General features: G+C 35.4%; 1 protein-coding gene across 1 annotated transcript; it reads left to right on the forward strand.

Annotated features, from left to right (window-relative positions):
• Positions 1–6,877: 6,877 nt before the first annotated feature.
• Positions 6,878–8,793, forward strand: LOC114169318 (3-ketoacyl-CoA synthase 6-like). The gene has a single exon (XM_028054430.1). The coding sequence runs from the start codon at positions 6,993–6,995 to the stop codon at positions 8,472–8,474; it is 1,482 nt and encodes a 493-aa protein (XP_027910231.1). The 5' UTR covers positions 6,878–6,992; the 3' UTR covers positions 8,475–8,793.
• Positions 8,794–10,931: the final 2,138 nt, after the last annotated feature.

The following is a 10,931-nucleotide window of genomic DNA, read 5'->3' on the forward strand; positions in this document are numbered from 1 at the left end:
AAGGTTACAAAAAATGAGAGACAAAAGAGCTAACTATGGTGTGTGCAAGGCTAATTTCGTTCTAGCACAAAAGGAGACAAAGAATGTGTCTCATATGTCTCCAAAAAGTGGCCAAAGTGTGCTAAATACAAAGGAGACCAAAGGTACATAGGTACACTTGCTTCATGCCTTTTACTTTATGCTTCATGCCTTTGCTTTACTCTCTCCTCCACATCATTTATGCTCCCCAATCACCATGCGCCACCTAGCATTGCTTTCTTACTCCTAATTAACCTACAAAGCAAATAAACATAAATTAGCATGTTGGCTTAAGTCAAGTCAACTATAGTCAACAAGTCAAACCTAGTCAAAAGTTAACAAGTCAACTAAAGTTGATTCAACTAAGTCAACTTAGGAAATCAAAATAAACAAACACAAATGAAAGGGATGAAGGATTAGTGAACTTCCTTTCTAAACATGCTTAGTCTTCTTAAGCATGTGCCTCCATCCTTGGTTGGGGTCAATCCTTCATCATCCTCCCCTTCTTGGAGAGAATTTGACCACAAATTCTTTAAGCCTTTGTAGATGGAGCTTGATATGATTTGGGGGAGGTTTTGCGCCTCCCTTTTATGAGCTCTTGTTCCATCTTTTCTAAGAGTATTACCCCTATCTTTGGTTAGGCCATCCCTCTTTTATAGACCACTCTTCTTCTCATGCTTGCGCATTGGGTCTTCCTTTTGAGCCTTGCAAGAGAAGGAAGAATGGTGATGTCCATCTTGCTTTGGAAATATTTTTGTAGAGGCAAGTAACACTTTGGAGGTAACTTGCTCTTTTTCTTTTTCATCTTTTCTCTTATCTTTCACTTTATTTTGGTCCTCATTTGCTTGATTGGGTGAGAGAGGTAGGAGTGTGAACTTCTTGCCTTGGAAGGAAAAAGCATAGGTGTTAGCATGGCCATCATAAAAGACTTTTCTATCAAATTGCCATGGCCTACCTAACAAAATATGAGTTTCTTCCATAGGCACAACATCACATAACACCTCATCTTTAAAATTTCCAATTGAAAAGTTAATGAGGACTTGTTGAGTTACTTTAATGTCTTTTTTCTTAAGCCATGATAGCTTGTAGGGCTTGGCATGAGGGATAATTTTCAAGCCAAGCTTGTCCACAACCCTTGTGCTAGCCACATTTACACAACTTCCATTATCTATGAGGAGGGGACATAGTTTGTCATTGATATGACACCTTGAATGAAAAAGGTTTTGTCTTTGAGAAGTGTCAAGTTCCTTGGAAACTTGTTTGAGTTGGTGCCTTATCATTAACAATCCACCTTCAAGGGGTTTAATCCTTTCACTTGAAGAAGAAGTGTGGGAAGAAGTACTTTTGGGGGAAGGAGGAGAAGAATGTTCACTCTTTACTTCTCTTTTAAGGTTTAAGGCCATGGTTCTTTTGGTAGGACAATTTGAAGCTATGTGCCCATATCCCAAACACTTAAAACATTTTATAGAACTTATCTTTATACCTTGAGAAGAATGAGGAGTTTCATTAAAAGGCTTAGATGAATTAGTCCTAGGAGGTGGGTCTTGGGAACTCTTGAGTGGTAATTTATCATGTTTTCTTTCTTTATCTTTCCAAGTACTAGAATAGTAGTCATTGTATGAACCACTCCTCTTGGCCTCTTTTTTCTTTTGCAATTGAGTTTCAACTTTGATGGCCAAATGTAAAACTTTGTCAAGAGAGGAGTACTCATATAACTCTACTAAATCTTGTATGTCCCTCCTTAACCCACTTACAAATCTAGCTACCTTTTCCTCTTCACTTTCAAATTGGAGTCTTACTTTTAGAAGCATGGACTCCATTAACTTGTAATATTCATCCACACACATGGACCCTTGTTGAAGCCTTTGGAGCTTCAAAAGAGTCTCCCTCCTATAGTAGGAGGAACAAATCTAGCGCGCATCAAATTTTTAATGTCCCTCCAAGAAGTCGCGAGTGACTCTTGGTTAATATTGTCCATACATAATTGATGCCACCAAGTCATGGCATAATCCTCAAACTCTAAGACTACCAAATCTACTTGCTTTTGATGACTAACTACATGAATGGTAAAAATTTGGTCCACTTTTTGTTCCCACTCGATGTAGATGTTTGGGTCATTTTCTCCTTTGAACTTAGGAATCTTTGGAGTTTTCTTCTCTTGTGATGGGTTGTGCCTAGAATGCCCTCTTTTCCTAGCCTCTCTTTCTTGCTCCCTAGCTTCAAGCCTTTGAATGTGCTCTTGGATTCTTAGGTCACTTTGCTCCTTGTCCTTTCTCAATTGTTCAAAGGCCTCCTTCCTAGACAACTCCAAATCCTGAAGCAATCTCATCAATGTATTATTTTTGTTTGGTGTAGGTGCATTTGATGAACTTGCCATGATTCCTACAACAAAAACACTCAAATCCGAGACAAAATAAATGGATTAGGGGTTAGACAACATGAAAATCGAGACCAAATCCAACCCAAAATGCAACCCAAGTGTTTAGATCACACTCCCAAAGTAACAAGGCAAGGCTAGCACTCAAAATCCACCAAAGGAGTGAAGCAAACACTTTTAAAAACTTGTTCAAAACCTTTCAAATGCAAGACAAGTGATTCAGCCACAACATCCCAAGAGTTTCAAGAAAAGAAAACTACTAAGACACAACAAAGAACACCTAGTGACAAGCAAGAAAAGCACAAAAACAAGAAAGTTTAACTTCTAAGGAAATTTTGTTTTAAAGACAAAACTTGAACAAGACTAAAGCAATGAAAAACACTTTTAAAGACTCTATGGAAAGCATTTGAACAAGCCAATATTATACCTCAAATTATGCATACACCAAGAAAGATCATAACCAAGTTAAAGCATGGAACTAATTTGCCAATATCACCCAAAATCCAAGTATAAAATTTGGTAACATAACACCTAGTAAAAATGGCCAAATGGATTCACCAAGCAACACATTAGCTCTCGGCCAAACTGTTTTTGGTCATGAAAATAATATTTCTTTTCAAAACTAGGTACTTAAGATGATGAGAAGGATATTTTAGGGTGTCTTGAACACTTAGTTCCTTAAAAATTAGGTCAAAATCAATTTCAAGGAGCATGCTACAACAAAAGGCATAGATCTCATGCAATAGCTCAAATACTTAGAAACAAGAATAAGAAAACTCAAAGAAGCATATGACATATGACTCAAGCAAAAGTTAGACACATTTAAAGACTCAACATGATATACACAAAGACACAAACATGTAGCTATCATGCATTTAAACTCATGGATTTGAGGCTCAAAGACTAAGGATCCAAAGATATGTTATCCAACCACATTTAGGAGTAAGAAGAGTAACAAAAACAGTAGCCAAAACTGCCCAACATAACCTGAAAAACGTTGATTCGCGGTGATCTCGGTAGCTCTGACCTTTGTTACTATTTCAATCATAACTCTCTCCACAAAACTCCAAATGCATTGGTTCTTTTTTTGTTAGAAACTAGACTCACAGAGCTTTCTTTTTACATCAAGAACGTAATTTTTGGAGCACTGAGCAGGTGCAGTTTAATATTTTAAAATCGTGAACAGTTTCTGCCAACATTGTTTTTGTGTGCAATGGAAGTGGATTTGAACCATACAAAGATAGCTACAACAACACAAGGTTAGCACATGAAAAACACTATATTCAAGATAACCTAGGCTCTAGATACGAAATGATGAAGGATTATGTTGTTCGTTTTTAAGATTATTGAATATGGTGTGAGTTGATTAAGAAAGCTAAGTGAAATCCCCATTGGACATTAAGATAGCAAGTTATCTAGATGTGAAGGTTCCTTTCACAAAGCTCAAGAGAAGAAGATGATGGATTGATTCAAAACAAAAAGGAAATGGAAAGCACATAAACCATAGAAAACTAAGAACAATTAAAGGAAGAAGAAAACATAAAATGGAAAGGAAAGAAATGGTAAAAATGTGAGAAGCACGCCACTACAAGGCTAGGCTAGAAGCCATGGCAACCTTGAAGATGAGTGGGTGTGTGCCGCCACTTGCTATGCAAGATAAGGCTTACAAGTTTCACTCCCAAGGGAGGAAACTCTCACAAATGGTTGAGACACAAGAGTGTTTTTACTTCAAAATGTTCAACCCTTTTACATGTCTAGGAGGACCCCTTATATAGAAGAGTTTAGGGGCCTTTAAGCAAATAAAAGATACCTAAGGATGACTCTATAAATACCTAACCCTAGCTTCTAGAAACTAGGTCAAATAAGGTTACAAAAAATGAGAGACAAAAGAGCTAACTATGGTGTGTGCAAGGCTAATTTCGTTCTAGCATAAAAGGAGACAAAGAATGTGTCTCATATGTCTCCAAAAAGTGGCCAAAGTGTGCTAAAAACAAAGGAGACCAAAGGTACATAGGTACACTTGCTTCATGTCTTTTACTTTATGCTTTATGCCTTTACTTTACTCTCTCCTCCATATCATTTATGCTCCCCAATCACCATGCGCCACCTAATATTGCTTTCTTACTCCTAATTAACCTACAAAGCAAATAAACATAAATTAGCATGTTGGCTTAAGTCAAGTCAACTATAGTCAACAAGTCAAACCTAGTCAAAGGTTAACAAGTCAACTAAAGTAGATTCAACTAAGTCAACTTAGGAAATCAAAAATAATAAACATAAATGAAAGGGATGAAGGATTAGTGAACTTCCTTTCTAAACATGCTTAGTCTTCTTAAGCATGTGCCTCCATCCTTGGTTGGGGTCAATCTTTCATCAATACGACACACCTCGGAGCAGATTCGCGAACTGGAAAGATGGCAGAACATATTCAAATCGGGTTACTAAGGTGAACCCTAGCTGGAATCATGACAATAGAGCCAAAAATAATGAAAGTGTGGTTAGAGGATCAACTTACGTGAGTAGAGCTGAGCTTAGAGCTATCTTGACCAAGAGAGGACCAAACCCTAGCAGAGCTTTTTGTTGCGAAATGAAGAGAGTTTGACGGCTGCGTTTCTGTAAAGTGAAGTGAATGAATGGGATTATGGTAGATTAGGCCTGGATTCTCTTTGAGCCAGCCCTAGGCCCAATCGATTTGGGCACCCTTTACAATTTAGAAATAGTTGGCTTTACAATCTCTACCTAGGATTATTAGGAAAATTGTGTGTGAACTACAACATTTTTTTTAACTCTTTTTTTTTTCGAGTTGAAACACCCAAAGTATCTTTATATATATATATATATATATTATTCTTTGTTGAAAAAAAATTATAATACATATCATGATAAAGAAAAAGTCTAAAACATTTTCAAGCTCTATTCAAAATTTGTAAATATGTTTTTTTCTCGATTTGTAAAAGTATTTCAATGATAAAATTGGACCAAATTCAGCCCTAGACTTCCGAATAGACAAGAACTTAAATGCATTCACTCTAGCAATATTGGTTAAAACATTATACTTCAAGAGTTGTAACAAATAATAAGTTATAAATATTTTCTCTTCACAAGTAGGGTGAGTCTTTCCATTAATTATGTGGTTCTATCACTTTTAAGATTTCTTTTTAACTTTTACTCTGATGGAAAAGTTTGGGAAGAACCACACGTTAGTTAATTAATTAATTAATTATATAATATTTTATTTTTGCTACTGACAATTTTAATTTTTATGATACAATGTCTTAATTTTTAAGAGATTTTGTAAAATTCAAATATTAAATTTATGACTTTTACAATAAAAAATGTGTAAATATTGATGTAGTTTTTTCTTTATAATATAAATTTATATTTACTATAAACATAATAAATCCAACGCCTAACGCTATACTCTTAGTTTTCCTGTTTCCTTACCTTCTAAGTTTGTTATTATTAATTTTAGCACAGCTCTAAATGGCAAAGAAGAATCTTCTGGCTCCCCACCTGTAATGAAAACCAAAGTGCAGCGCATGTAGATGACTCAAATGTCTCATGCATAGAGGACACGTGCGTTTTCTTTAGATCTACACTTCTCTGTTTCATCGTGGCAGCAAATAATAGAGGATACGTAATCATTCTCCTTTGCAAGAATTGACAAACAATGAGTCAATGCTTTCGAATGATTTGAGAACTTTCTGATAAAAAAACAAAAGGGCCCATTCCTTAAGAGATCGATCAAATCCAACAAAACTCCACTCATCCATGCCATTTGTACCTCAATTAATTCATATCCTATCAACATGCATGCTCTCTAGAATCTAAAAACCTCATTACTTTGATTTATGCTGCCTCCCATTTTTGAGACTAATAAATCCACCATACACATACGCAAATCCTTCTCGTTAAATTAACATTTTTTATCATCTACATATCCATATCCGTTTGTTTCTTGAATCTATAATATATTTTGTTTTCAAAAAACTATTCTTAAATTATTAATATATAATTTCAGGTTGAATATATATGTGCTTAAAATAAGAAAATATATTAGAAATTTCACATGTATTAAAAGAAAACAAATTTATAATTTATAATATATAAATAAATTTAAACCTCCCCTTACACATGGCTTATAATAATTTCTCTCTTTCGTGTTTAATGAGTTGGATCTACTAGTTGAAGCAGTTTCTGGTGTATGTTGTTTGTCGTGTCATTTGGTTGCAAATATGTTCTGTGTGGCTTTCTAGCCACATTTAAGTGGATGAAAACATGGCCACAAAAAATATAATAGGCGAAGACAACTGTACAAAAAAAACTGATAAAGTTTTAGCGGTGAAAAAGTGCTTGAAGGTTTAGTTAGAAGTGGAAGGGGAAGTTATGAAAATGAATGCCAACTTAGATGAGCGTTGGGTGATGTAGACTCTTTCATTAAATCCCTTCATCTACCCCTTCATTGCGTAGGGTCCCTCTTGCCTTTAAAACCTCACCACCCCTACGCCCTCACTTATTATACCACCCAATCCCATAACAATTCTCAACCCTAGCTACCTTCCACCCACCTCAAACTACTAAACTCACCCCCACCATCATGCCTCATTCCTCAAACTCAGTGAAGCTCAAGTATGTGAAACTTGGCTACCAATACCTTGTCAACCACATCATAACCCTCATCATCCTACCCCTAATGCTTGGAACCTTGATTGAGGTGCTTCGTTTAGGCCCAGATGAAATCCTCAAACTTTGGAACTCTCTTCTTCACCTTGACCTCGTTCAAATCCTCTCCTCTTCCTTCCTCATCATCATCATCGCCACCATCTACTTCATGTCCAAGCCACGCACGGTGTTCCTCGTCGACTACTCCTGCTTCAAGCCACCAGTCACGTGCCGTGTCCCTTTTGCCACCTTCATGGAGCACTCGCGCCTCATACTCAAGAACAACCCCAAAAGCGTCGACTTCCAGATGAGGATTCTCGAAAGATCTGGCCTTGGAGAAGAAACATGTCTCCCTCCGGCGATCCATTACATCCCCCCCAAACCCACCATGGAAGCAGCCAGAGGTGAAGCTGAACTTGTGATATTCTCCGCCATGGATTCTTTGTTCGAGAAAACGGGTCTGAAGCCAAAGGACATTGACATTCTCATAGTGAACTGCAGCCTCTTTTCTCCGACGCCATCTTTGTCAGCCATGGTGATCAACAAGTACAAACTCAGAAGCAATATCAAGAGCTTTAACCTCTCAGGAATGGGGTGCAGTGCAGGGCTTATTTCCATCGACCTGGCTCGTGACCTTCTCCAAATCCATCCTAACTCCAACGCAGTGGTTGTGAGCACCGAGATCATAACCCCCAACTACTACCAGGGCAATGAGAGAGCCATGCTTCTTCCGAACTGCTTGTTCAGAATGGGTGGTGCTGCCATTCTTCTATCCAACAGAAAATCCGAACGCAAGAGGGCTAAGTACAGACTGGTTCACGTGGTGAGAACCCACAAGGGTTCCGACGACAAAGCGTTTCGTTGCGTGTTTGAAGAGGAAGACAAAGAAGGAAAAGTGGGGATTTCTCTTTCGAAGGACCTCATGGCCATAGCAGGAGAAGCATTGAAGTCCAACATAACCACCATGGGACCCCTGGTGCTTCCTGCTTCGGAGCAGTTACTTTTCCTTTTCATGCTTATCGGAAGGAAAATCTTCAACCCCAGATGGAAGCCTTACATCCCTGACTTCAAACAAGCCTTTGAGCACTTCTGCATCCACGCCGGTGGGCGTGCTGTGATCGACGAGTTGCAGAAGAACCTCCAGCTTTCTTCTGAGCATGTTGAGGCTTCCAGAATGACCCTGCACCGCTTCGGGAACACCTCTTCTTCCTCGCTTTGGTACGAACTGAACTACATTGAGTCCAAGGGGAGAATGAAGAAAGGTGATAGGGTTTGGCAGATTGCGTTCGGAAGTGGGTTCAAGTGCAACAGTGCTGTTTGGAAGTGCAATAGAACCATTCAGACACCCCTTGATGGCCCTTGGAGTGATTGCATTGATCGCTACCCGGTTCACATTCCTGAGATCGTTAAGCTCTAGCTAAATCACACCACGGTAACCAATATTGCAAAGGAGAAACACGACCAACACTCTTCCTTTTAGTTGTCTAAAACGTTCTTGTAAATACACAATAATTTTTCAGAAATCACAGGATTTATGTGGTTCTGACTCTTCTTTCAACGAGTCGCAACAACACATGATTTTGTGATTTCAAATAATGTTTACAAAATAAGAAAAATTGTGTCCTGAAGAATGTATTAGACAGGAAAAAAAAAAAAAACACGAGGTTCGTTTGTTTAGGTGCAGGTTTACTTTATGTTATTTGGGAAAGAAAACTGTTTTAGCGGTTGTTTACTTCCTCCGTACCTGTTTCTCGTTCTTTTTCATACTTGTTATTAACATTTATTCGTATTTGGATTTTTTTTTTCTTGACAATCACAAGAACTTGTTGTGAATTGCTTACGGAAAAATTCACAGCGGGCCTTGTATGATACGTGTCATGTAAGGGAAATAGACTCCAGATCCTATTAATTAGTTGTATTTTTGTTTATGTAATGAATTCAATAAAATGCATGGGAAGCAAATGATTATGTTGGAGTGAAGTCTCGGTTGACTTTGACATTAGCTAAAAATAATAAATAAATAAAAGGATAATATATAAAAATATTCATAAATTTATTATCTTCATTTTTTATATCGAAAGGGATCATTATATGCATTTATTCATTATTTATATGTTCGAAATAAATTCAAACAATTAGGAAAATAATATTTTTAGATTCCTTAAAAAAATACACTCGCTTGACAACTTTCTTTAATAATATAATAATATAGTACAATTTTAAATTAAAAAATAAATTAAATAAAGTCAAAATATTATTATTTTGGATTATAATATGAATGTTTTTCTTAGCTTTAATAATGTGAATATATAATCATTCTAATAAGATTGTCATATGTCATATAACTAAAATACTAAAATAGTAAAGTATAACCACAAACTCAAAGACTAAAGAGACAAAAGCATTAGAATTTAGAGATTGAATTGAAAATGTAAATATGAGTTTAGGTCTTCCTTTGAATATAAATGAGAAAATTAAGCATATTTTAAAGAAGAAGATCATAAATTTACTGTATTAAGATTTTGAAAGTGATTTTATTGAAATATTTATCCTAGTAAATCGCTCTTCAAAGAATCGTTAGTAGTATTGAATTTTAGGTACCGTTGTATTCCCTCGATATTTCCTCAATTTCCAAGTGGTATGCTTCACACGTGCGCCAGACAAACTTTCCATCCAACAAAGGTCCCTTTCTATAGATGCATGGACAATTGACTTCATTGTTCCTTCCTCTTAGCATCTACCTCAACTTCACGTCATATTTTCTTTTGTTTCTCGTGACATTGCCTCCTTCCACCCTGTATCCAAGGTCAATGAAGTATAAGTTTTTATATTCGAAAGATACTACTTTCAAGGTTCATCAAAAACATCCAATGAATTAAGGCTTGTGGTACCCATTGCAACCTTTTTTCTTTCTTAAATATGTTCCGAACTTAATAAATATTTCTTCAGATATTCAGTATTAATAAATTATTTTTTTTATTTAGATATCTCGATGTATATTACACCACATGGGTAGCCAACCTCTTATCAAAGATACAGATCAATATAGTTCCGTATTAACCGATATTTTAATTATTATAAAAAGTAATGATTAGTTAAAATATATTGAAATCTTTTATTATAAGATGTAATATATGTATATATCCTTATAAGATCTTTCTCTTTCAATTTTTCTTTAAGTATGTGATGATGTCTTCTTTAATATATCTATCGTCCCTCTTGTGCTGAGATGTGAGAGTAGATGTTTGTAAGAAGACACTTTAACTTTCAAGCGAGCAACCCATACAAAAAAATATTTTATTAGTAACTAATTTTAGTGATTAAAAATTGTTAGTCATCCTAGTGACAAAAAATTATTAGTCACTATAATGACCAATTTAGATATCAATTTATAAAATAATAAATTATTGGTTACTAAAATAGTCACTATTATGATTAAAAAATTATAATTAATCACTAAATTGGTCTTTAAAATTAGCTACCATGATTTTGGCTACCAAAAGAAATTGATTACTAAAAATTAACTACCTAGGTTTTGGCTACCAAAATGACTTAGTTTCTAAATTGGTCTCTAATTAATTAATGACTTATTTAGTGACCAATTATAATTTTTTTCTTTATAATAGTGACTATTTTGATAACTAATAATTTTTTATTTTTTAAATTGGTATCTAAATTGGTCATTATAGTGACTAACAACTTTTAGTTACTAAAATTGGTTACTAATGAAATATTTTTTTGTAATGAACATGAGAAATGTAGTTAATACAATAGTAATTAATGAATGTTTACTTCGTCAATCATGTTTTTGTATAATATTTTAATGAATTCTTACCTGAATGGATCTAATTTGATAGTTTAAGTCTAGGTCAAA

The sequence above is a fragment of the Vigna unguiculata genome, chromosome 2, assembly GCF_004118075.2.
Source record: "Vigna unguiculata cultivar IT97K-499-35 chromosome 2, ASM411807v1, whole genome shotgun sequence".
Taxonomy (NCBI): Eukaryota; Viridiplantae; Streptophyta; class Magnoliopsida; order Fabales; family Fabaceae; genus Vigna; species Vigna unguiculata.

Coding starts and splice junctions, on each gene's coding strand:
- LOC114169318 (XM_028054430.1), top strand. CDS start 6,993: ATGCCTCATTCCTCAAACTCAGTGAAGCTCAAGTATGTGAAACTTGGC.